General features: G+C 44.2%; 1 protein-coding gene across 5 annotated transcripts in view; it reads right to left on the reverse strand.

Annotated features, from left to right (window-relative positions):
* The window catches only part of LOC311440207 (tolloid-like protein 2), an 82,968-nt gene that overhangs the window by 46,480 nt on the left and 10,219 nt on the right, over nt 1-26,269 (reverse strand). For 3 of the 5 annotated variants that reach the window (XM_084526796.1, XM_084526795.1, XM_084526798.1), the window contains exon 2: nt 8,485-8,595. The exons of the other annotated variants lie outside the window; for them this stretch is intronic. In XM_084526796.1, coding sequence (XP_084382922.1) covers nt 8,485-8,595 — 111 coding nt within the window. The remainder of the gene's footprint in view (nt 1-8,484; nt 8,596-26,269) is intronic. 5 annotated transcript variants of the gene reach the window in all.

Here is a 26,269-nt window from a genome sequence, read left to right on the forward strand (position 1 = left end):
GATTTCTGATGTGCAGCATTTGATAAGAGTGATACTGAGTTGTCATCTTCCTGGTTTATTTCTGAAAGAAGCATATGAATTAGATTCATAGGATAAACACTACCAAAGTTACCACTAAGAGTGCCTAAGTAATATATCTGGGAAAAGAAATAGCTGGGGAATTTTGTTACAGTGCCATTTGTTAACAGCATTTTAATCTGAGCAAAATTTCAGAGCTCAAAATCATTAAAAAAAAAAAAAAAAAAAAAAAAAAAAAAAAAGAAGAAACAAAAACCTATGAAAATCTGAGTGTTGAGTGCAAAACAAAAATGAAACTAATTATTTTGACAGGTGGGAGAAATTCAGAAAACTTGATTTCAGGGTACAATGCATTTCCAAAACAAACTTTGTCGTGTATGTGACCAATTGCCATCAGGAACCTAGACAAGAGGGAAAACAAAACCAAAACAAAACTAAATCTTACTCCAAGGGGGACACAGAGCAAGTAGCAGGGCTGTGTTGTTCAGGTTCTGCTCTGGCAAGGGCCAAATGGTATGCTCACTTACTGCTTGGGACCTTCTTTAGTCTGCCCTGCAGGACATTTATCACATTTATCACAAGCGAAGGGGGAAGAGGAGATAGACTTTTATTTCTCTTGTGGTGAGTGAAGCATTTCTCTGTTTGTCATAAACTGAGTTTGGAATACCACAGCCCACTGCATGAAGGAACACCGTAATGCCTGTCCTAAGCGGTTCTGAAGTAAAGTGTCATCCTGGAAATTCCCTAGTTCAAAGAAAATCAGATCCCACATACCTTTTGGTGCAACAGGTGGAATACCTCTTGTTACTACATACACACATCACAAACAGCATCTCACTGCCTAGGGAGTCATTGGCAGTCTTCCATTAACATCTGATGTTGGCTCAACCATTATTTAGTACTCAAGGACCACTCTCTCACCCCATCATACTTCAAGGACACATAGGGACTGTACAAACCACAACCTCAAAGTGGTATGAAAGTTGGAAAAAAAAAAAACACACCACCAACAAACAAACAAAAAACCCACACACGCTTGTGAAGCAAGGGTAAGGGAACACTTATCAGCTAAGACAGCACTTATCAGCATGTGAAAGCTCTCCACAGGTATCCCTTAAGGAGAGCTTCTTAGGAGGCAGCTAAGGAGAAGAATTAACTCTCTTTGGTAAATAGAAGAAGGAAGAACCCGTATTAACCTGTAATGGAAGACCAAATGCACAGGACCCTGTCTGAGCAGGGGGCAAAGTGAAACTGCCCCATGAGGAAGGAGAATACTGTATTCAGGGCAAGGGGCTACAGAGGACTGAAGTAAGACAGGGAATCTCTAGAGCAGGAGAGCTGAATGTGCAACACACAGGAGCTCACGGAGCAAGGAAGTCAGAAGAATCACTTGAACATACAAGGGCAAAGCAAAGAAATGAGCTGCTGCTCTGCACCTCTCTTGTGCTCCCACATTAAACCACTAATGGAATTCTTCCTTACTGGAAGCAAGCAGTGCGGAAAGGATAAAACAGCGCAGCCAAAAGCACAAAGCTGGCCTATGGTGTGCTTTTGGAAGTATCAGCTGCAAGGCCTTCCAGAGCAAAATCTGTTCCTGTGAACTGAGCCACAGCTCACTGGATGGCCAAGAACATATCACCAGTGCTCTAGACCTGAAGCTTGTGGGATCACCCCACAGACACTGCCTCCCTGACAGACAAATCCCACAGGTACGAGACTGGCAGACTATGTTCCTATGACAAGCAAAAAGGCATCCCCCAGCAATTAGAAAGAAAAATCTCCCTCAGCATGTTCCCAAAAGGACTACAAGATGGCACTCAAGAACCAAACAAAAAGAGACGCATTTGGAGTGAAAGTATCAACCCTAAAGATTAGCATTTGTTATCAGTACAGCGTTACACACAGGAGGAATTAGAAGGTTCATCAGCTACAGCCAAGAGTCATGAACCTTGAGGCTATCACATTTATGCTGGAGAAAATCTGGTAGGTTTCAGAAGGCTGCAACAGGCTTGCAAGATTCTGGGATCACAGAAGAAAAAAAAAAAAAAAAAAAAAAAAAAAAAAAAAAAAAAAAAAAAACAGTATCTGCTTTTCTGCAAAGAAAAGTTGACTGGCTTACTGCACAAAAAATGAGCACTCAGCCCTAGAGGATTTATCCAATTCTTCCAAAGCAGAACTCTTGCCCTGCCTTTGTAAAACTACATAACTATGGGAAATTCATTTCATGGTTGCCTTCTCTGGTAAAACCCCTGACTGAATGGACTCGGAAGGGTGAACATTGGGGCTAGTAATGGAAAAATCATTTGGCACAGCTAAATAAACTTTATCATCAGGCCAAGCATCAGGCATGTGCCACCTACTTTTCCACAGAATGGGCTGAGACTCCTCTTCCTTTTTAGAGACTGCATGGACTGCAAAGAGATATTCCTAGCATGCACGTCACGTTGTGGAAAACTAAAAGGAAGTATGGACACAGATGAACTGAGCCCTCAGACAGCTCTCCCAGAATAAAGATGTTCCTCTACCCATATAAGAGGAAGCAGCCTTCACCAAAGATTTCCCAGTGGAAGAGCTCTCAGATGTGAGTTATACCACATGCATAGTATTTGTGTTGCTCCTGGCCAGTTATGGTAAACACAGCTCAGATCTTCCCTGGGATATCAGTCAATCACATCTCACAATCCCTTCAGCTCCTAAACTAAGCAATCTCTCCCAACATGAAGCCGTGGAAGTCCTGCTTGTGACTGCTTTGAACACCTCAAGCATGCCACTGGTGAAGAAGCCTTATTCTCCAGTCTGAGGCTAAACAATATAGCTCTTTTCTAAGAGCTGCACTGTAGTAAAAGGTCCTGCAAACGATCCAAATTTATGTGGGAATTAATGCCTTGTCTCAGTAATGTAACCAGAGAGAAGTGAAATATGTTTCAGCGGCTGCCAACCCACCACACTTTGAAAGGAAAGCTGCTATGCAACTAGAAAAGCACTGCAGTCATCCCCCCTGCAGCATGCAGACCTTCTAGGCATGCACTCCCACAGCACTGCACAGTCCTCCGTTCCCTTCCAGATTTCTTCAGGGTTTGTCTCCATACCCCAAAGCAGTTTATGCACAGTACTTGCCATGAGCAAGTCCTGAAACAGGAAAAGTCCTGTGAAACAGGGTGAAACAAGGTGACCACAGGCATCCCAAAACACAAAAAAGAAAAGCAGTCCGCTGTAGATGTGGGCCTTGTGCAGAGCTGGTAAAAGTAGCTACTTTGCTCTTTCACAAAATGCTCAAGAACTGCAAAGCTGTGCAAAAAAAAAAAAAGTGTGCCAACAAACCAGCTCCCTGCTATTATTAATAGAAAGTTTAATTCAGAACTCCTCTTTGCTTAATTCACCAGAGAATAACTTGCTTGCACTGGGCTCATGAATTTGATACCAGAGCCTCCAGCCATTCATGGCAGCCCCTGTCACAACACGAGTTATTAAATACCTTACATGGTTCAAAGGCAGTTCCCACTGTTATTTCAGTAAAATCCCCGAGATCATACATAACCCCGTTCTGACCACATTGTTATCTGAAGTATTACCTATTCTATCCCATGATCTGTGCAAGTGTGAAAGCTTCATCAAGGCCTTCAAGCCATGAGCCTAAAAATCTCTCAGTATCAGAGGCCAAGAAAACCTAGTTTGAGTGTTCTTGAAAAGCATTCTTGGCTGCAGCAGGATGTAGTCACTGCCTCAGCAGCAAGTCTAACACAGCGTGGTAGCACTGAGGGCAGCCAGACTCCCATGTCTTCTGATTTGCCAAAGTAGAGCAAACACGAGACAGACTTGCCCCTTCTCACCCACAGGGGTGCCTTTCAGGACTCGAAGTTGCCTCAGTGATACAGAAATCAGGAAAAAGAGATAATATGCCAGTAAATTCCACTTAATCCCTAAACTGCCTGAAAAAAATTAGATTAGGCCGTTAAGATTAAATAGGCACATCATTCCCAAGGCACAGCTAGAAAAGAAAAGGCCTTCTTCCTCTGTGACTAATGCTTCAGCAAATAAAGCAGTACAGCAAAGAAGATCACTTTGCACCTGAGGACTCGATCTGAGCAACTGTGCAGTTTCACAGCCTGCCAGTGGACTTTTTTGTTTCCCCACATTTCAAAGCCATCAGTGGATTTTCAGCAGCACAGGAATCCTCAAACCTTAGACTCAAATTTCTTCTGAACAATTGATATTGTAAAGCAAGTATTTTCAATAAACTTAAAAATCTATAAGACTTTTCAAAACCATAAGCTGTTGGACATTTTTTCATCAAAATTATAAGGAGTTGGTGAAGGACATGCTGAGAATAGCACCCACTGGCAGATCTCCAGACACTTTATTTGTTTCATTATGTTTTGAACCATTACTGTATCTCTGCTGGACTAAATCCTATGAGAACAACTATCCCATGAGAACAACTGATTTTCATAGTGAACACGACATGCAGACTTCATCCCACAGAGGCAGGGAGGCAGCTATCAAACATTCTAAATGCAAAGTAACACTTTCCCTTTACCAACATCCCTTATTCTTTTTCACCCCTTTAGCTGCAAACCATTTTAGGGAGAAGGGAGAAATTTCCTGTTTGGCATATTTTTATATGGCATTACATGTTGTAATAACAGGAGGGTTCGGAGGACACAATTTGGCCTACAGAATCTCTACTAGTATAAAAAGCAACAAACAAAAAGAACACGTGCAATTCTATGACTTTAGGATCTAAGTTCAAAGGAGAGAAGCTAATAGAGGGAGGAAAGAAACTACACTGGATGTTTAAAATTGGGAATAAATCTTCAGGGGAATCCTGAAAGGGTCTAGATGAGAAATGAACTAGTTGGTAGTTATGAGCTCTCTTGTAAGAGCATGTCTTGTGGCATTCACTCAGAGTTCATCTGCACCGTTTGCAATAACTTTCTATTAACTCACAGCTCAGAGTTTTAACTGAGTGGACGGAGATCAGCACACATACTCCACAAAACCTGCTTGGATTAAATGGGCTACACTTAGCTATAGTGTAATCATGTCTGTCTTTCCCTCTACAGAGTCTGAAGAAAACCCCACTGCTACAGAAGTATCTGAGAATGATGCTTTGCATGCAAGATGCTATTGATACTGCCTTCTGCAGTATTCAGCCGCCTCACTTGTGCTCTCCCTAACAAATGCTTGAAAAGGAAGCTCCTTTGGAACAAGTATGGTTTAGTGGAGGACTTGTTAGCGTTAGGTCAGAGGTTAGACTTGACGATCTTGGAGGTCTCTTCCAAACTAGATGATTCTGTGATTCTGTGAAAGGAGACTCCCCATGTGAATAAGGACTTTCATGTCCTAGTCTTGACATGTACTTTAAATACATAAAACAAGAGGTACAATTTCCTGTGTAATACCAATTCCCTGTGTGACCACTCACACAAAGGAATCGAGGCACACTGGACAGAGACATCCAGACAAGGCCATAGGGAGCCATCATTACTGGAGCTCTGAAGCAAGGTACCAAGCTGGGTACCAAAGCAAAAGCTACCCCTAACTGTAAGCCACATGTGACCATTCTTCAAGGGGACCTCCAGAGAGTACTCAGCCAATGTCCCTCAAGGGAAAGGAATTGTGACCCTGCTCTGTAACTCCACCAGGAGGACAATGTTACCTGGTCTCAGACACAGGCAATGAAATACTAGCTCTGATGTTTACTGAGAAAATGCTCAGGGACAATGAATTTCAATGCATACCATTCTCACAGATGCCAAAACAAGGGCAAAGATGCTTCAGCAAAATAAAAAGCATCCCATTCTCAAGTAGGTTTACAAGTTTTAAGGGTCTAAATTTCTGCAAGGAGGAAATTAATGCAGGAACCAAGGTTTGAGTACCTCCATGCTGAAATTAAGCTCAGCACAGAGCTCTGCAGCAGAAGCCAGGCTGTCCTCAGACCAGATTCTCTGCCTCTTTCTCAAAGACCTAGAGAAGGGCACTAGCTATCTTTCTAGACAGGATAACTAGAAGGCGGCAAAGGGGAACTGGAATGGGAAACCTTTCCACATCTCGAAGTCTCATCCCTTATCAGCCAACACACAGCCTTTACAAAAACAGATCATCTGCAGGTAGATCTAGGTTTACTGGAGAAGGCTGTCCCTTATCACTCATCAGGGCATGCAAACTGCATTCTTCCTCTGGAGCCTGCAACAAGCTCATAGAGTGTATGCCTACAAACAGCCCAAGAGTGTCAAGTAGCACTTTTTTCACCCCTCCTCCCACTCCTCTCAGCTAAACAACATTTTCTGGGGACAAGGAAACAACACAGGGAAAGAAGAATGTCTGGCCTAATAGCTTGTTCAGAACAGCAGCTCCCAGATACGAAGAGCCTGTGTGTCTGTACATACGTATTAAGTACTTCCTCCACTATACAACTAATCCGATTAGCAGCTTTAGGAAATTCTGAAATGTTATAATTCAAGGGGTCCCACTCATAAAAGGTCTTAGACTGTTTCTGTACAGAGGTTGCATTCTTCCCACTGGAAATAAAAGAGCAGAGAGCAAGACTTTCTCCCAGGGAAGAATGGGTCCCAATCCCCGCCATGCCTATGTAGACCACCCTCTTACAATTCACAAGAGTGTCAAGTAAGTCCCACAGGAGAAGAATCAACCCTTCCTGCCCCTGTAGAGAGCCCCCTTGCAGGGCAGGTGAATACAGAAAACCCTCTATGTGTACTCTGCAGAAAGCTAAGCTCACTGTGACAGTCACAGGGGCTGGCCATTTGTCAGCTCGCACTTCCAAGGGTTGAAAGCTAGCAGGATGAATGAAACCTGCTGGAGATGAGGACAGGGCCAAATGAGCACTAGAGCACAATACCCCTATGCAGTGCATCTCATGATGCACCAACTTTGCCTCAGGCAATAAGGGGTGCTGGGAATACACTAGCCTAACTACACAACAGGAGACACGGTTGTTGGAGACCAGTGGGTTATAAAATTCAGTTAATTTGCTAGTTTGTCCAGCATAAGTGCTGAGCACAAAAAACGTGTATAATTTGACAACTAAAAAAAAAAAACACCACAGCAAACTGATACATTCAAACACCACTTGGATTTGCTTCCCCAGCAGTTTCATCTAACTTCAGAAACTGACAAAGGGACATGGAAGAGATGAATGCTGCCTGTCCCACCTACTTAATCCTCATTTTCTGACTTACCTTCTGCTCTGAAGGCAACCAGCTTCTAATCATTTATCACCTGAGAATACATCACAGCTCAAAACATGACATGAATAGGCTAAGTGACACGACTATGCAGGATAATGGTACTTACAGAGAACAATCTGTAATATTAAGAAACATGCAGACCTCCTCTGCCCAGAATTTCAGCATCAGCGTAAGTTTAAACTAGATATGCTGACATCAAAACCATACATCTGTGTTGGGTGATGGATGTCATCTTTTACACTTGTCCAAGAGGAAGCTAGAGCACTGAACAGAACCTACCCAGGGCTTAGATACTCTCTTAGATACTCCTAACCAAAGGTAGGCAGCCACGAAGATACAGAACCAGCTGCCAGTTCTTATGAATGATACAATATGAGCACATGGGTCAGCTGAACAAAACACTGATTTGAGTCTCAACTCAACTTTTCACAGTACTAACCTAAGAGCATAACAGCACAGAAAGAAAAAGGTTGTCCTGGCCTGCCCTGTCTCCAGTCCCACTGGTGTCTCTCACAGCTCAGATTTCCAACCATTTCTCTCTTGCCATCATAAAGTGGAGTAGAAGTAATGATACTGAGGGAAGTCTCCCACACCCTTCAAACCATTTGCAGTGTTTCAGAGACTGTTGAGATGGATTCAAAGCAGAACTTTTGACTCACGTAACAACTCTGGTCTGGCACAAAAACTGAGCATACATAAGAGCTGTGAAGGGGCAGAGGGCAACATAAGCGTATGTTACCCCACCTATCAGCTTTTTAAAAAATCACAATGATTGTTAACCAACGACAATTGCATCATCACTTCAAGGGTAGTCTGTATGCTAGACTTCAATAGGTTTCACTTAGGTAAAAAGCTGAAAAAATACATTATTCCATTAAGATCATACATTAAAAAGGAAGGGAGGGGAGGACAGTAAGAGTCAAATTGAGTGCCAAACTGAGTGTCCCTACTTCAAACACATTTCCTTACAAATTTGTAGAGATAGATCCTCACAGGAAGAGATGAGTGGTGTAAATTTTAAACTCTTCTCCCTCAGGCCAGATAGAAAGGCTGCATCACTGCCGTCTATGCACATCATGATTCTGATTTTACTTAACAAATTTCAGAGTTAGATCCCACTCTCAGCCACACAACTAAGCTCCCTCTACATGCACTTCCTTGCCTGTGTGAAAAAGTATCATGAGTGACGGGGAACTCCTTTCTACCTAACAACAAAACCAGGGGAAAGAAGGCATCGCCACCTCTGGGCTGCCCTTACCTGAAGTGTGTCTTGCGTTGCCATCTGAGTGCTTTCTTAAGTCAACAGTTCTGTCTATTTGAAACAGCTTCAGATCATCTTCATCTAAAGCGATATCTCCCCAAAAGGCAGCTGGAGAGAAACAAACTGCAATTAGTTTAGTTTTATTTTGGAAGGAAAGTATAATTCCTATGAGGCCTGTACCATACCGCACCTCAAAGGCGATTACTCAATGGACCACAAAAAGGCAATAATATATAGTAGCAGCTTTAAAAGTACAGAGAGAGTAGACATAGTGGAGGCCAGGTGACAGTATTTAAAAGGAGCTGATTAGCAGAGATGCCTCCTGTTAGTCTTGTTACAGGCGTGGCTGTACCATGCCGTAAGGTGGTACTGGTCACTGCACATTAAAGCCTACACAGGGGCAATTACTGATATTTCCCTAGTTAGTGTGAAGGAGTGAACTACATTGCAGCTCAGGTTCTGACTGAGATATTGCATCCTCACCATCCCCAGGCTAACAGTTAAGACAGGAGGAAAAACGCAAAGCACTCAAGCTCATCAGTGCAAATGTAAAGGCTACAGCATCAGCCTGTAGGACCTACTACACATGGTTAGCGCTCAGACACACTGTGCTGGTCTAAAGCCTAGCAGAGAGCCAGCCCACCATTTCCGCTTGGCTGGAGAAACACCGGTTATTTGTTCCCTTGAGGTTAGTTAACCTGACCTAAGTTTGCAGAGTTTTTAATTTTGTAAAAATCCTTGGGTTTCAGCCAAAAGCCATGAAAATAAACAAACTGATACCTCAACACTCACAGCTCAAAGGAATAGACTGGAAACCTTTTGAGTAAAAAAAATAAATGATAATGCTGGAATACAGATGATGCTGCACAGTGTACAGTTACTGTTTGTGGAATTTCAACAAAGGAAGCATAGATGATGAAGCAGTTCACTAAACGGAACAGATCCTTCAGAGATAACAATCAGGTTATGAACAGCTAAAACTCAGAGCCTGCATAAGCTGATGAAAAAGAAAAACAGCAAATTAATTTCTAGTACAGCTCAAGAGAACTCAGGACATCAGACAAGTGGCAATGCTGAGTCGTCTCAACAGTGAATGGGATGGAAACACTTTCTTTTCTTGTCAAACAACACAACTTTTACACTCCTGGGGAAAATGTCCCATTGCTATGCTAGCAGCAGCAAAGTATGTTAGGTCTGAGAAACCAATGAGCTTTACTCGTCATTTCACTTTTACTGCCAGGATCAATTGAAATTTGGCCGTTTGTCTGTATATCAGAAATCAGCAGTTGGATCTCTGGCAAATGAATTTTAAAGAGTTAACTCAGAGAGTTAATACAGCAAAAGCTCCAGAAGAGGCCATAGTCAGTGCAGGCAAGCCTACATGCTAACTGGCATCAGTTATAACGAGGACAGAGCCTACACAAACACACAGCTCAGGCTCTCCCCAATGCCTTGGCAACCCAAGTCCTCCCACAGAACAGAGAAGAACCTAAAATACTGTCAGCTCACCACCAGCTAACCAAGAGTGTGCCAACCAGTGTGGCCATGAGGCAGGCTGATTGACAATGACCAGTGAAAGAAACAGGGACACAACATTCCTGTGACTGCAATTTGAAGACATTTTATCCATACGGAGAAATGACTTGCTCAGGATAATGCAGAGTCAAGGGGCAGAGATGCAAACAGCATCCCATGTCATCCAGTTCCTTCCCCAGCCACATTTATACTGGCCAACTAGATCACTATTATACTGGCCAGCCAGGTATCATTCCTACCCTAATACAAGCCAACAGCATAATGTCGTCCCCAGCCTAATTTCCACCACAGAATTTTTCAGGATCAGGTAGTCCACGCCAAAACACAGTTTTCAAGGCAAAGCTGCAGCAAGGATTTACGCAAAGGAATTGTTACATTTTCCTTCCCAATACAAGGCAGCAGTTTTCTCCCAACCCCACCAAAGGATTCTCTTTCTGTTACAAAGCCATACATCATCCTGAAAGATGGCCCACAACAAAAGCCGAATTTCCCTAGCATTTATTTCCAGCTCTCTGTAGTCCCAGCATGCTCAAGGGGAACCATGATTTATCACAGTCTCAAGCCAGCTGAACAACTTTCCTTACTGGAAGTCCTGGCTGGGAATGCTGCACTGCAACTTCTCCTCTCAAAGGCTCCTTCCTAAAGGCAGGCAAGCCTGAAAGACGCTTGCTTCCACCCTGGAGGGAGCTGTCCCACAGGAAAGCCCGTTATTTTATTTTAAAGGGTCACAAGTTCAGAGACTGCTGCCAAATGAAATCTCTCAAAGCATCCCTTCTGATTTCCTTTATCAATGTCTGCTTTTTAATTTAATGTGGGAGGATTTCCAAAAGAGAAAACAAAAACAAACAAAAAATTAAAATCTCCAAACAGCAGAATAACAAACTTGGAAACCAGTATTTCTCTTGGCAGGAATCTCTGCAGTGTACAGCCAGGTGCAAACTCTTAACACTCAGTGCAATAGCATGCCAGCTTTTGTTTAAGATGAAGCATTAATCGTGCTGGATAGTAAGAACAGAGCAGCTCTTACTGATGCTGATGCAGCCAATATGACAGAGTTTGCTTCCATGCTGGACTAGTAGTCAGCACCAACTACCCAGAACGTTTAACCTTTGAGCATATGCAACTGGAGAGCACGTGTCTGTTGGGGCAAAGGGGAAGTATGACCATATCTGGCAGATAAATCTACCATCCACAAAAAAAGCGGCCTCGTAAATTGACTTCATTTTCAGTACATTTTCCCCCAGGAGAACATACTGAATACCCACACACTGGCATTTGCATTGTGTCCTAACCACAGAGGCACCGTGGCACCTGGAAGGAAAACACCTCTTTCTGCTCAGAGGAAAGGCCGAACAGCTTCTGCTTGTGCTTCACACACAGGCAGAGTATGAACCCAGCAATGTCTTCGCAGCCCATTTTCCACAATAACACGTCTGGAGGACTCTTGGCATTTTCTGACTTCAGAGCAATGTGACTGTACAAAGCATCTTCCTTCTAATATCTTTAACTCTCTTCCCTGACCTATTTCTTCTCACAATGCCCCCAAGCAATTCCTTTCTCCCACTTCCTTCACTTTCTCCTTTCCCTAGTTTTGAGTCAGACTTGGAATTCAGGGGAAAAAATAATTTTGATGTATCTTATGAGAATTCAGTACAAAAATGTTCACAACAGTTTAAAATATTCATTTTTCATGAAACTGTGCTTCATCCAGGCCTTTTAATGAAATTCCTTTCCTTTCTATTTTTCTTTTTTCCAAAAGCAGCAAGTAGAAAAAAAATACAAAAGAAAAGCTTCTGGTATTATTCAACCATAAATTTAAATAACATTGTTCCCAAAAATAAACATCAAAACAAAATGCAATGTTACAATTTGTTAAAAGCAGACTGGTCTCTAAGACTTCGACAAAAATACCTAGGGACAGCTATCCTTAGCCCCAACCAATGCCAGCTCCAAGTTTACACAAGTATATGAAAGCCACTTGAGTTGTCAGAATAATTTAACTCCATGCTTGAGAAACATCATCCCGTGTCTGTGTTTGAACTGATCTCCAGCCACCAACCATGACTAGAAGAAAAACTTTCACCCATGTGCCTGCAATGACCCCCTGTAGGAAGACCCCATTCCAGCACCAATGGATCAGCATAGCCTGCAGATTTACCCTGATGACAGGGATCTACAAAGCAGTTGGCCTCTGGACACCACGGGAGACCACAGGAATTTTCTTTGAAGCACCCATCAGGAACAGCTGTGACATTCACAGAGAACCAGGCCTTGGAAACGGGCATACTCTGCCTGCCAAGAAAACTCCCCCCATCCCACTGCATCTCGGATACAGGCTCACTGACGGAAGCTGTATTAAGAAATGGCAAGTTTTAGATGCTGAATGGGATCTGAACCTCAACTGAGAACTATGCCCTATGAGTTGAGTCAAAGAAATCTTCTTTCTGTGGGGACAGAGGCATGCTAAGCTCACGTATGCCATCAGCCCAAGGGCCTAGTCCGAACTTGCAGCCATCTGGCACAGCTCGTGCTGACAGACTTCATCGCAGTTATTCCAGTGCAGCTTTTTTGCTGGAAGGACTTTACTCTTGCCCAGCAGATTTCCTACAGTGCAGCATAGCAATGAGCACAGAAAACAAATAGCTACGTGAACCCAAACAGATGCCTCACGCTTGTTTCAGCAATGCTCATGACTGAAATTCAGTTTCTGCTCGTGTCCACAAGCACCGTGTGTGAATGAAACCTGGATTCACAAGAAGGAATGCTTCATGACTACTTGAGTATGTGCGTGTCAGTGCAAAACATCCAAAGAAGATGTGTTTGCACAATTAATCCTGGCATTTCCAATTTTGTGGCCATCAACAGATGCAAGTGTCAGGCAGCCCAAGCAGCAGACTCGACTGCGTCACCCAAGTCATGAGCTACACCAGCTGCTTGCGGCTCACACCGCAACCAAAGGATGTGCTCTTAACACCCCTCACCCTCCAAGATCAACCCCACATGTATTTCAAAGGGGCAATATTTGTCCCTGCACAGACCTGTTTCCCTCCTGTTGTTCCAAAGGTGATTGAACCTTAGTAGAATAGTACCAGGGAAAGCCAGTGTCCCACCTCAGCAACAAGAGCTACAGGCAAGGAGTGCTGGGTACATGCACACACAGGTAGGAAATAACGAGGGTCATCTCCTGGCACACTATGATTATTGGTTCACTGGCAAAAACAAGTTACTTATAAGCATTTGCTGACTTCCAGCCTGACAGGTCTGAGTACTGGGAAATTAAATTTTCAGGGCTGGCCATGCTTTCATTAGGGCTAACACTCTGCAGTCTAGCAATAAGTAAGTAAATCAACAGATCAAAGTGAGTTTCCAGCACATCCATATTTCTTTCTCTTTGCACGCTGACGTGCAGGAAGATCGGTCTGCTGCTGCTGCACTATGTGCTGACCCAGGAACCAGTAGAAAAGTATTCTGACATGCTGAGAAAGATTCATACCTTAAAAAAGAAAAAAACTCAACACATTCCTTTGGGCAAAGTAACAACTGTGTCAGAGAGAAGAGCAATGCCTCAAAATAAGGCAGAAACCAGTGAAAGAAAAGGGAAAAAGATCCTAAACACAGACTTTGGAAATAGGGCCAGACCTATTTCCAAAGCCGAAGGATGGCTTTGGAAATTGTCAAAGGATGAGAAACAAGCAACAGCAACGGTTACTAGAAAAGCATCAAGACCACTACATTCAGCTGTTATGCTTTTATCTGCATCAGCTTGTTTCTACTCAGTAGGAATGATCAGAAATTTCCCATTGGCTAGCTTTAGGGATAAACTGACCCGAAAGCTCTGGCTGTAAACTAGTCCACACAACAAGGGTGTCTAGAGCCAGAGCTGCTGTCTGGCACGAGCATGGTTCCTCAGCAACAGAGACTCAACAATTCACTTTCCAGTAAGCAGAAGTTCCCCTGCCCAGGGATCAAATTTCATTTCAGAGACACAGTTTGTGGAAGAGTGACTAAGAACATGTTCCACTTCTAAATTACCGCAAATACTTCAAGAACATCAAAACATCCTGGGAATCAGAGTCTGAAGCCCTGCTCAGACTTTCACAGAAATTTGAACTGCCTGAATTATCACGTGCAGTGTTTCCACAGCACCCTCTCTTGGGAAGTTATCTGCAGGAGACAGAATGAGGCCAGAAATTCCAATTCATGGATTTCCTTTCCTGGAAGGCAATGATGCTATAATGATCAAATACTTTTGGCTTGAATTTGTCCAAGGCTGAAAGCATATATGTGATCCTACATAAATACATGCTTTAAGGAACGATACATACTCTCTCTTGGCTAAATGATACATTATTTTAACATAGAACTGAAAAATTCAATGGCATGAATTGTACTGCTTGCCAAAATTAGGTTAGGAGAAAGATCTTTTCCTTGTAATAATCATAACTCTCCTGCTGCTGGCTGCTTCCTCTCTCAAGGTCTATATATTTTGCACATCTACATGGCACTTGCTTCTGCCCAGAGATCTATGAATCCATTCTTGGTACAGTGAGCAACACAGGAGACCATAAGTGAACACAGAACAGAAAATCTGTGCCACAAACAGCAAAGCAGCTCCCTCTATGGGCTCTTAAATGGTTAAACACCCACCTCTTCATAAAAGAGTACTGCAGGAGAATGTTCATTGCCTAATATTTCACAGAACTTACAGGTTTCAGGATGCTACTTCCTTGTAATGCAGTATGCAAACCCCAAGGGTCTGGCTTAACCCCTCACGTTTCCATGCAAAGGAAATTGAGCTATGTGACCTTAATACCATTCTTGCACTCTGCTTGCTCCTCTAGTTGACTGTGCAGAGGAAAAAGGAAGGACAGGGGGAGGCAAGGGGGGAAAAATCCCCCATGATTTGTCAACTTCATGTAATTTAACTAACTAAGCCATTGTTTCTTCTGTCCCAGCTGGTATAAGAAGTGCCATACCCAATACTTACAGTAAGCTGCAATCACTTTTTCATCTTCTTTGTGTAGTCAATTACATTTGGTTTTAGGAACACCTTGTGCTGGCCTTGCTTCAAGAGACCATTAAACATAAACATATTTTTTTAAACAAAGAAGTTATTTTCTGCAGCATCTCACAGCCAGGTGCTATCAGCCATCACAGCCGTAATGCACAACAAGCAGAGCTTGGGCATGGCCATGGCACACAAGTTGCCAATACGGGCTAGAGCTGCTGCATCCAATTAATCTAAAGCCTCAGCCTGCACTAGTGATCACATTCAGTAATTTATGACAGAAATCAACAGAGAAAACAGGCTTCCAGGATTGGCAGACCTACTGGGCAGATAGCAGAGCCTTCCCCTTATAACAGCTCAGTATGTAGAAACTCCCTCTTACACCACAACTTGTTTAGACACCCCTAGAGAAGAATGGCACTACTACTTTTCAGGACAAGAACAGGAAGCTTTGTAACCAGCCCAGTTCAAGGCAAGTGTTGGCATGAAACCAAATTAAGATCTCAATGGGAAAATTCAAGAGAAAATGTTATAGTCACTGATAGGTAGGAGCTGGCAGCTTGGGCTGCATTTCGGTTTACAGGAGTTGGTTCCTTCTGAAACTCCATGAATGCAAAACCCTGGTGTCTCCAAAGCCTAATCCAGAAAGACAGAGAGAAAGTAACAGGCAGTTGTCCCAATAAGCAGAGTGCAAGAGCAGGAAAAACCTCTCAGGGAGTTAGCATTGATCAATTGCAGTATTTCATTAAAATAAAGGGACACACACAGCAACTGGATCATGCTAGCAGTGAAAGGGAAGCCGTACACTCTTCCCTCTCTGTTTCAGAAAGCAGTTTTGGTCTCTTATGGCTTTGTCACGCCCTGTTCAAAAATTATGCTAACTAACTAAAAGTCAGCAGACAGAGACAAGAGAAGTAGGCTCCAGCCACCACCATCCCCTGCCAACACCTACACCTTGCGGTGCACACAGCTCTCAACCACAGAGGAAGTGGGAGCCAGGAACCAAAACCATCAGCAGAAAAAAGCATTTTGTGGTCAGATCCTAAATGATAGGCCCCATAAACAGCACAGCGACAAAGATACTCTACTTGATAGAGGCAGCACCTTTTCCCTCCATCTCTACTTCACCGTCCCCAAGTGCATATGAAATGTTCCTCATTAGCTCACCCTGCAAGGCAGCAAGGCTGGCTTGGAAACACAGCAAATGCGGCACCACATCAGCTGCCCTTTAAGAGCTGGAGATGGCAAGGTTCTGGGTAATGAAATCTAAGCGTGCCTTTGTCAATTAGCTATGGAGAAAGCCATACCACACAAGCCCCATCTCACACCCTCCATCATTTTTGCTGCTCAATATAACTTTAATTAATCCTTCCTTTGGCAATTTGAAGGAAGGGTGAGCACGCTGCAAACACCCACTGAGTATTAAATTGATTTCCTGTTTTATAGTCTTCTTTTCCTCCCTATAGGCCCAGATATGATTTGTGGCCCTTCACTTGGAGGCTTTTTTTTTCCATGCTAATATAATCCAAAGCCCCAAGCAACAATCACATCCAGAAATGTAACACTTTGCAGTCGGGTGCTTCAGCCCAGCCTCTGCCAGCCCAGAGCAGATTCTCTCTTGCCCCTTTCCTCCCGGCACTGCAAAGATTCAAATCAACCACCTTATCTCCATATCTCCAGCATTTTTACTTCCCAAACTGGCAAAAAAGTTGTCCCCAGTAGCTAAGCAATTTTCCTCCCCATACGTTTCCAGTAGCAGCACATCTTAATTCCCAAAGTGCTATGGCAAAGCCCATTCCACTTGCAAACACAACCTCCTGCCTGAGGTACCAGGCTGGGCTACTACTCCAGACACCAACATAAAAGTGGAAGGTAGGAATACCAAGTTCAGATGAGCTCCCCAATAGCTCCACCTACCTTTAAAAAGAGACACCACCCCACCTTGGGCTTGTAGGACTGAAAGCAGGACCCTTAGCGGCACGCATACTCTAGTCCACAAGCCAAGTTTGGGTTAGACAGGAAAAGGACAGTCTGCTGCAGTCCAGCATTGCTCAACAGAACAAGCTCTTTTCAACAGGCCCTTCCCCTCCACCTTGTGAGGTCTGTCTAAGGTGGGATGCCACAAAGGATGCCCTTGAGCTCCCTGGAGGAGGCAGGAACAGGGCATATACATGTAGTTAAGCCTCGTGGACTCATCTCCACCATCACCTAAGGGCAGGCATACATGTAGGGATTGGGTGCCAGCAGTTTCTGACTCAGGTGTTTCTGACTCATGGGAATTGTCCTGGATATATTCCTTGAAATGAAGTTGAGGAATAGCAACCTTAGAGATGCAGAAGAAAATTTAAAATTAAAACTGCTGCAATCCCAAGTTTGACTTGGACAGGTTCAGTAACTAAGCACTTTCAGCCATTAAAGACATTTCACCAGTAATGACCACAAAGCAAAGTGAACCATTACGGCTTATTTAACTGCAACATTTGGGGAGGGGTGTTCTTCCTTCAGGTGGCAGCTTTCTTGCCAAAAACTGGCGCTTTTCCCTGACACACTAGGTATCCAAACCTCAGTGTTTCCACCCACGTGGAGCCCCAAGCAATGCAGCAGGGGAATAGGTGATCCTAAGCAGACATGCAGGAAATATACTACCAAATGCCCCCACGTAGAAGAAATTAGTTCATTGAAGAAATGAACAGGAACAGAACCATTAGCTTAGTAACATCCTGAAAAAAAGGAAGGCAAAAGCTTAAGCCTGCTTGGAGCAAACCTCAGGGCAGGCTAACAATTTAAAATCACAGTGCTGGATGAAAGGGGATAGTCCATGATAGATCACATCTATTCAAGGGCCAGACAAGGAAAGCAAACACAGGCTCATTTTTACTCATCGTTCCTTATCTACCAACACCAGGAGAGGAGTGTTGCAGCACTGTTGGAAGAACGCAAAGAAATGGACAGCAAGCAGGAAAGAAATGGGAACCATTTATGGAGGAAAGCTAATTTGAGCTGTTTACAGATTTCCCCTCTGAGCTCGGGGATGGAAGGGTGGCAGGGGGGTGGTTTCAGCCATTAAAAATACAACGTGAGAATCCATTAATTTTCCATAGAAACAATGTCGTCATAGAAGCGAGACAAATCTGATCAGTCATGCAAATGTGCTGATGTTAAATTCTCAGGCCTGGGTGGGGAATTTTGATTGCCAAAAACACAACAATGAAAAGATCAGAATGAGATTAGCAGCCAGAATGGCTGCAGCACTGAATGGCATCGTGGGGGCAAGGCATGTACCCCAAAACACCCCCAGACTATACTGAAGTTTGTGCCCTAAACCAGGCATGGGTGTCCCAGCAGAAAAGATGAAAACAAAAACAAACAAACAAAAATAAATAAATAAATAATCCATCCTTGTATGAGACCTCAGGAAACGGGCAGATGTCACATTCCTGCTCTGCAAACCAGCAAGAACCGTCAGAGACCACTGAGCTCACTGCAGGTAATAAAAGGCTCAGCAACCCCACAGCACTGGGACTCTTGAAAGCTGTGAAATCACAGTGCCAAGGAAAACCAAGAGGTTTTCACAACAGGGGAAACAGGTGATTGTCTTGTGGCTTAACCCAGCAAAACACCAAGCACCACAAGTTTAGGAGAGAAACTAATGAAGCAGGTTGGTCACAAAAGGCACCAGCACTGTCTCAGGCACACGCTGAGCTGAGATGCAGTGTGAAACGTGGCATTTGCACTGCATTGTTAAAGGGCAAAAGACAAAAAAAAAATCCACAAAAGGAGCCCAGCAGATGTTACCTCCTTTCCCCTCTTCCCTTTAAAATCAAACGGTACAAACACTCTCCAGAGGGAGATACTATGCATGGAAAATTATAGCAGCACCCCAAGCAGGAAGAGTGGAAATCACTCACCCTGGCAGCAGAGCACAGCAGTTCCTTGTGAAAAATCAAGCTACCATCCTGGAGTGGCTTCAAGACAAGTATTTGGGGGTTAAAAATAACCTTGAAAATGAAGCGCTCCACCCCCTACAGTATGCAAAACATTACTAGAATAATGCATGTGACGAGGATGCTCCCAGATAAGTCTCAACACTGGCAAAAACAACTCAAAGAAACATGAACAAAACCAAAAAAGGAGAGGTCAAAACACAAGAAATGTTTCACCCTGGTTTACCAACAAGCCAAACTATCAGCATTTGTCACAGAGAAGATGTTAAACAGATGTTTGGCTCACCTGTTAAGTTTAAAAACAAGTTGTTTCTACATTTTACTACCTGTGCTGCAGTGAAATTTGGGCACTTTTCTACAGAACATCCATTCTGGTCCCAGGCTGAGCTCCCAGAGGAGATTACAACACATGGAAGTTTTCTTTGTGCTCCACACCACCAATTCATCTAGAAACAGGCATTTGCCAAATAACTCACCTTGACCACAGAAACCTGGCCTGCACCGCCACGTAATCCAAACAGGTTTTTCACAGATGGAAGAATCCTACAGGATGTAGTGATGCTCCAGACTTGAACCACACTGCTAGCTCAGCGTGGCACAGCCCGGAGTACCGGCTGCTGTGAGGGACACTAGGTTCAGGGAGACAACTAGAGCCCCCTAAAACACCTCAGACTTCTCTGGTAATTCCCTGCATGTTTTAAACTCCTATAATCAATTCAGAAAAAAAATGGTGATTGTCTTTTAATGTTTAATAAACAGGATCTCTTACTTCCCCTTCTGCCACTCATAAGCATTGTCAGCAGCCTGTTCAAACACCTCTCTGGATTTGTACCTTTAGACATACATGTGGGAAGGGATCTAGTCACCCAGCCCAGCTCAGCCCTCATCAAGTCTACTTTGTGATGGCAAGCATTACAAGACTGTCAGCAGCACACCCATGAATTAATGTTTTACTGTACCAACATCCCCACATGGCACACAAAATCAGTGGTGCCATTGTAGGAGTGATTCACATCCTGCCACGGCCTTCCTTTGGCCAGGATGGTTCCTGCTGATGCCCCAAAACCTACTTCCTTTTCAGTCAGCCCTAGCAGCACTCATCCCAGAGCTCTTTTACTGTTTCTTTGCCCACTGGTGAACCCCATGCCATAAACTCTCCCATTCTTGTCTTCCAGTGTTGCTGACCTACAGTTAAACTCAGCCACGCAAACGCCCACAACAACCATCACTGCAGTCTCAGCAGCTCCCACCTTAGTCAACTCCTTAACAGTTGGCACACGTAAAGTCAATCTTACAATTCAAAGCCATTTTTATTGTTCCAGCCATAGACACCACAGGGAGCACATAGGGCTGTGCAGCAACACAATCCTTCCTGTGTACAGAGCTCCACGAGTTCAGAGGCTGTCACAGGTCCAGTTACAGAGGGATCAGTTTGGGTGCAGTTTCTCCCCACACGAAATTTCTCTTAGGATGTATATTCAAAAGCCACAGCAATCACAATGTTCTGCTTTCTTCAACAAGGTCTTGTAGCCCTCTAATTACTCAGATGGCTCATAAAGGCAGAGAATTATGCTCTGATCAAACCTCCAAGCTTTAAACTATTCTGTTGATAAACCAGCATACAGGTGGAGGACATGAGCGGGACAGCCATGGACCATACAGCCTTCCGTTCACACAACTGATCCTGCGCCAGCAGTGAGCCATCAGGAAGGTAGTGAAGGATCAAGTGCTATTACATCTATCCATCTTATTTACATAGTAGATCCCTGTGAGAAGTTGGTCATTCTCAACGTCTGGTTCTCTGTTTCACTCCCAGCACTTAACTACATGCGGGTGAGGACATGCTCCCCACTCCACAAGCAAGCCAGCTGCACCCTTCACTCGCTCAAGCATGAATGACAAAAGCCTGCTCAAGAATATGCATCTGTTTCACGTATGGCTCATACAACTAATTTAAACAGTTTCCATATGTTGCCAAAAAACTGTGACCGAATGCCACTCACAAATAAATGGGTAGATTGTCTGGCTTCCACAGAGAAAGGTTTTATCACGCAGCTCTGAGCAACAGCTCCTTTGTTCCCCGGTGTGCCTGGGCTTCTCCAGTGCCTATCGCAGTCCAGTGCTGCTGACTGCTCTAAATGCTGCCTCCTACCGGGATCCACCACTGCAGCAACACGCTTTTACAGACCTGGAGCCAGCAGACTTTGGAGAAGACCTGTAATGAACACCTAAGCAGGCGAAGAAGGTCTATCAATTCGCACAGTGCAAGCACAGTGCTCCTGGTTCCAAAGTAGTTACTCGTGGGACAGGCGTGTTTTCTGCCCAGCCCTCATCCAGGCATTACCACTGGGTGCTAGGCTGTAGCTGTTACAGTTCCCTGAAGCATAAATGAGGCTCTGAGACTCCGTGTATGCTAGAATTTTATGTTTCAACATCTTGCTGTACATCTGAAATTAGGATCTCACTTTCATTGCACCCGCTGTGGCTTCCTGCTCAGATCCATCCTGGCAGCAGGTCATTTGTCATGTTCCAGCTAGACCACGTCCAAACTAAGTCTGTAGTTGGGTGGACAGGCAGACTGAGCAGATAGGTAAGGACTTCACTCAGGGTCACTGCTCTCCTAAAAATACATGTAGATCTGGTCAGGGAACTAGATAATAAATATCTGTTTGAAAACGCAGGGGAGGCTACTAAAATGATTTAACAATTCAAAGGGGAAAGGGAAATAGATGCCAGTATTTTGCCTGTCAATAATGGCATGTACTTGTACCCTAAGAAAGTGCAATGCACAACCTGCATCCACTGCAATAATCCCTGCACAGTAAAATCTGCCTTATTTCTTTAGACAAAGCTTGCTAAATTAGGCCTCAAACAGATGTCCCAAAGAGTCCTCCAAAGATATATTTCTCAAGATGTCCTGAAAAAGCAAAGCATTTTTTCCTCACAGAAGCCAAAGCAGAGATGGATGTCCCAGCTCCTCAGTCCAGTGCTTCATACACAAGACAGACCATCTGCTGTTGGGTGGCACTCGGGTACTAGTTACCTTCCCTCCTGAGGCTAAAGGATTTCAAGTCCTTGTCACTTCACAAGTGAGTCATGCTATGGAAGGGCAGGCAGACCAAGCAACCACAGTTCACATGCACAATGGGCTTTTTCCCATTGTCCAAGGCAAGGAGATTCACATTCACCAAAGCTATCCTACTCCTACACCTAGTGGCCGTCCTGAAGCATCTCCTCCCTTTTTGGGGAAGCTGTCAGGGACGAGACATGGTTAACAAAGTCTCCCTCAAATCTGACATACAGTGCAGCAAATAAAAAATTACTCATGCGACTGATTCACATGGTTTCCGTAATTCATAAATTCCTTTGCATAAAGGAGAGGCATCAGATTTGCACATAACTGATCCAGACAGCTGCAGATTTCCATAGGCACTAAGTGCCTGGAGGCAGAAGCCACTCCTCATGTAATCCCGTTAAACAGATGGAATGAATGAAAACGCTGTGCAATTCAGCATGCCAGTGGCAGCCACCTCTGCTTTCTCCACTAGTAGTGTGGGGTCTTCAGTTCAGGCTCTTTCCTGGGGTCCAAGTTACGGGAGAAACTTCATGCCCTGAACTCTGCAGGGAGCCTGGAGCACATGAAATTGTGAAGCTATAGTAATAGAAGGCTGCCCTCAGAGAGTGATAGGAACATACCCAGGTTGTCCATTACAGTCTGTCTCATCACAGTAAGATGTAGCTTTTGGGAATATTACTGCAGAAAACACAAGTCTTCTCAGGAACGGAAATGAGTACACTGGAGATTCTGTACAGAAGGAAAATCAGCTCATGGCCACCTGAAAAGGCAAGGTGGAATTCATACCAAATATCATTGTTCATCATTCCAGACCCAGACTGGAATCAAAGGCTCTGAAGCCAGAAGGATCTCAGGTGGAAGTTGTTGGCCATTTAAAGGACCATCATGACAAACCACACTGTATCACATCACAACAGATATCAAGAGTCAGGATGACTACTTATTACAATAAGTAATTTGAAGGATGCATTGTTATTCACAAGGTTACATTAAATACACAACCCCAAATGGACACCGTAACCACTTGTGCTGGCCAACCCTCTCTGAAAGACTCTGGCTGAGTCCCGTACATTAGCCCAGTCCTTTCCGTGTCAGAGCTCAGCTTCCTCCCTTGTGGTAGCAAGCACTTCAGCAAATAACCCATATGTTCCCATGTCAAACACCCAGAAAAGCACAAAGATGGTAAGAATCCTTGCAAAGCCTGGTGCCACAGCTCACTTAAGAGCATGTAGGAACACTGATGCATAGCATCAGCATGCACTGCCATGGTACCACTCAGCTGTCTAAAAGACAGAAGCTTTTTCATCCTTGCTCACTGTGCACATCCCCAGCTCTGCAAAAGAAGAGAAAGGATCCCAGTCTTCACCAGTCTGCTTCACCCCAGAGCTGGATCAGTTCCAGAGGCAGTGTAATGCAATCATATAACTAGTGACTATCACTACAAATAAACAGGGCTGGATTGGATGTGCAAAAGAAACTTCAGTTTTCACATTTTCCAGCCTTAATAAAATGTCTTCACAATGAAGACAACTTCTTCCCCTTCTAAGATGCTTGTGCCCTCTGGATAGCAAACAGTCTTGTGTCAGGAGTGTGCCTGGCTTTGAAGTGGGAGGTTGCAGTTTGACAAAAGCAGAGGGCAAAGGGGAGAGGGCCCAGAGCTGCCACAAGACAGCTGCCAGAATTTAATACTGCCAGCAAGGTCTCTCTGCATTAGCCTTGTTCTGAGGCAGTGAAGCCATTTGTTGGCTCAGGCTCTAAAAACAATTCCCATTCCCAAGCAGACCAATGTCAGAAAAAATCCAGCCCAAAGAACTGCAAACTAAAAACTGATTCCAGCTTCCCACAGCTGTAAGTGAGACCTTGTCAGGGGCACTCCTGGATATCTGCAGAAGACAGTCACCAGCCCCACTGGACAGCCCCATGTTATCATCTACTTCTAGTTAGCTGAAAGGATGAGCAGGGATAGGTACCTAGTCCCAGCCACCTCCCCGTCCACGGATCCATCTCCTCATGGAAACACACACGCTGCTCCCAGCTTACCCCCTCGGGGAGCAGGATCCCAGTGCCAGTTCCACATCAGCACAAAACAGAAAGCAAGCAGATTCCAGAAAGGCAGCCCCCATTAAAAAAAAAGCTTTCCAGCTACTGACTATTCTAACAACCCAGTAGCAAGTACCAGATCTCCCACTCCGCTCCTGTCAGTTATTCCTCTGCAGCTCCATCACCAGCACAACTTTTAATCTACCAAATGCCAGTGCCTCCCTGCATGGTACACACCTGTATTTCTATATTAACCTTAGCTGAGACTAGGTGAAGAACTACTTGTTTATCACCCAGACAGCTTCACACCACATCACCCGCAAGCACTTCCCACCTCTGCTCCTTCAGAGGTACTGGGAGTCCCCCAGCAAGAGCAGAGTTAGGCCATGATATGAACTAATTGTTCTCTCAGGAGGTCAGCAGCAAAGGCAGGATGTCCTTCCCTGAAACCCTTGCCATCATGAACTGAAGGTACTTTTTGAAACCATGCCTCAAGCTACAAAACTCAATAAACAAAAAAAAATCTAATGAAATAACAAAAGCTTCAAACTCCTAGTACAAGAAGATGCCCAGATACTGCAGTGGTGAGCGAGTGAGTACATTCCCTCCGGATTCCTACACCATCCTTCCTTCCATCGCCACCCACCACAGTTTGTTAGACACTTCCCTGGAGAACACAGGCAATGGGGAAGAAATGACTCCAGGCATACCCTCTCCATTGTATGCGAGATAATGAGCACATTCAAAACTACCTGAATGGTCCAATACTCACCTGGAAAATCTGCTGCAGGGATGTACTAAACAACTTCCATGGGGTGTGGAGCATGGCTACTACTCCCCTGAACACATCCTCTCAATTTCAATAGCCACTGAGTGTGGAATCGTTAAAGAAAAGATTTTCTTGCAATAGCAAAGGATGAGTATTTTACGCTATTAAAAAGGCTGGGCATTTTTCATCGAGCACCTTTTATAAAAAGATATGATGTAGTCATCTCTCTGGGAACATCCCACAGTAGAACATAGGATATGCTGGGCACTGAATGGCAGAGCGAGGAATGCAAGCAAAGAAGGAATAATGTGGTTATTCCACAGTTTCCAGCCAGAAAACTAGCAAACATACAGAACCACAGATCAGTCTTCACGTCTGGAAAGTTTCTCCAATTCCTCCCCACTTTTATTCTGACCCAGCTCAGAGAGTGACAATAACAGGCTGGATCGTTCTTGCCAAACCCCATAGCAGCACAAATGGCTTCAGAAATGAAGGAGGTGTTCAGAAGATTTCGCTTTGCAAGGCCCAACTTCCAGGCAGTGACAGGCCAAGAGAGAAAATACAAGGCTGAAATAACCCCCAGACACATTCAGCTCACTCAAAGCTTCCAGCAGGGGGATTTAGCCAAAGCTTAAAGCAGTTCTCTGTGACTCTTTGTCACAGGAGTGTAGGTACAAACAAACAGGAGCTGGGACAAAGGGAGTCAACACACATTTTATTAGTAAAAAGTTAATCGGCTTAAAGTGTGCAACTAAATAAGCAAAGCTTACATTAAAGTGACCCGCCACGAAAAGATGCCATGGAAATAAAGTTATAGGAAATACAATATAGTCTCTATGTTCTTTTGTAATCCAATGTAATAAATATTCATGATTCTGGGTTAATGGGGTACCCAGCTCGCAGCCACCACAATAGTTTTTTGTTTATTCTCAAGACCATGAACTTTGGAACCATGAACCTAAATTTCAGGACTTTGCATTCATGCATGTTAGCAAAACGCAGGGTAAGGCAGGGGGATGGAGACAAAGCCAGGACCTTGGCTTGTGTCAGTGCAAAGGAGGTTGCTGGCAGGTTTTTGATAATGAGTAACAAGAACACCAAACGGCACCAGACTTCTGGTTTATCTGTCACCCTCCCTGCCTCAGCGGCAGCAGAAGATTGGGAGAAGAACCACCTGCAACACAACCCCATCCTTCATCTCCAGTCTCTCCAGGACATGGCTGACTCCGAAATTTCTGTCTCCAGAGGGAACAACACCCTCAGGCCAGCCCTCAAGGACTTAGCGGTTGCCTGCATCACACAGCAGCATCACAGAGCAGAGGTCCACTCCTCATGCAGGACAGACCTGAACACCCCTAATCACAATCCCTTGAGCCTCCATAGTGATTGAAAGGGCATTCTGGAAACAG

This window comes from Aythya ferina, assembly GCF_964211825.1.
Source record: "Aythya ferina genome assembly, chromosome: 7".
Lineage (NCBI taxonomy): Eukaryota > Metazoa > Chordata > Aves > Anseriformes > Anatidae > Aythya > Aythya ferina.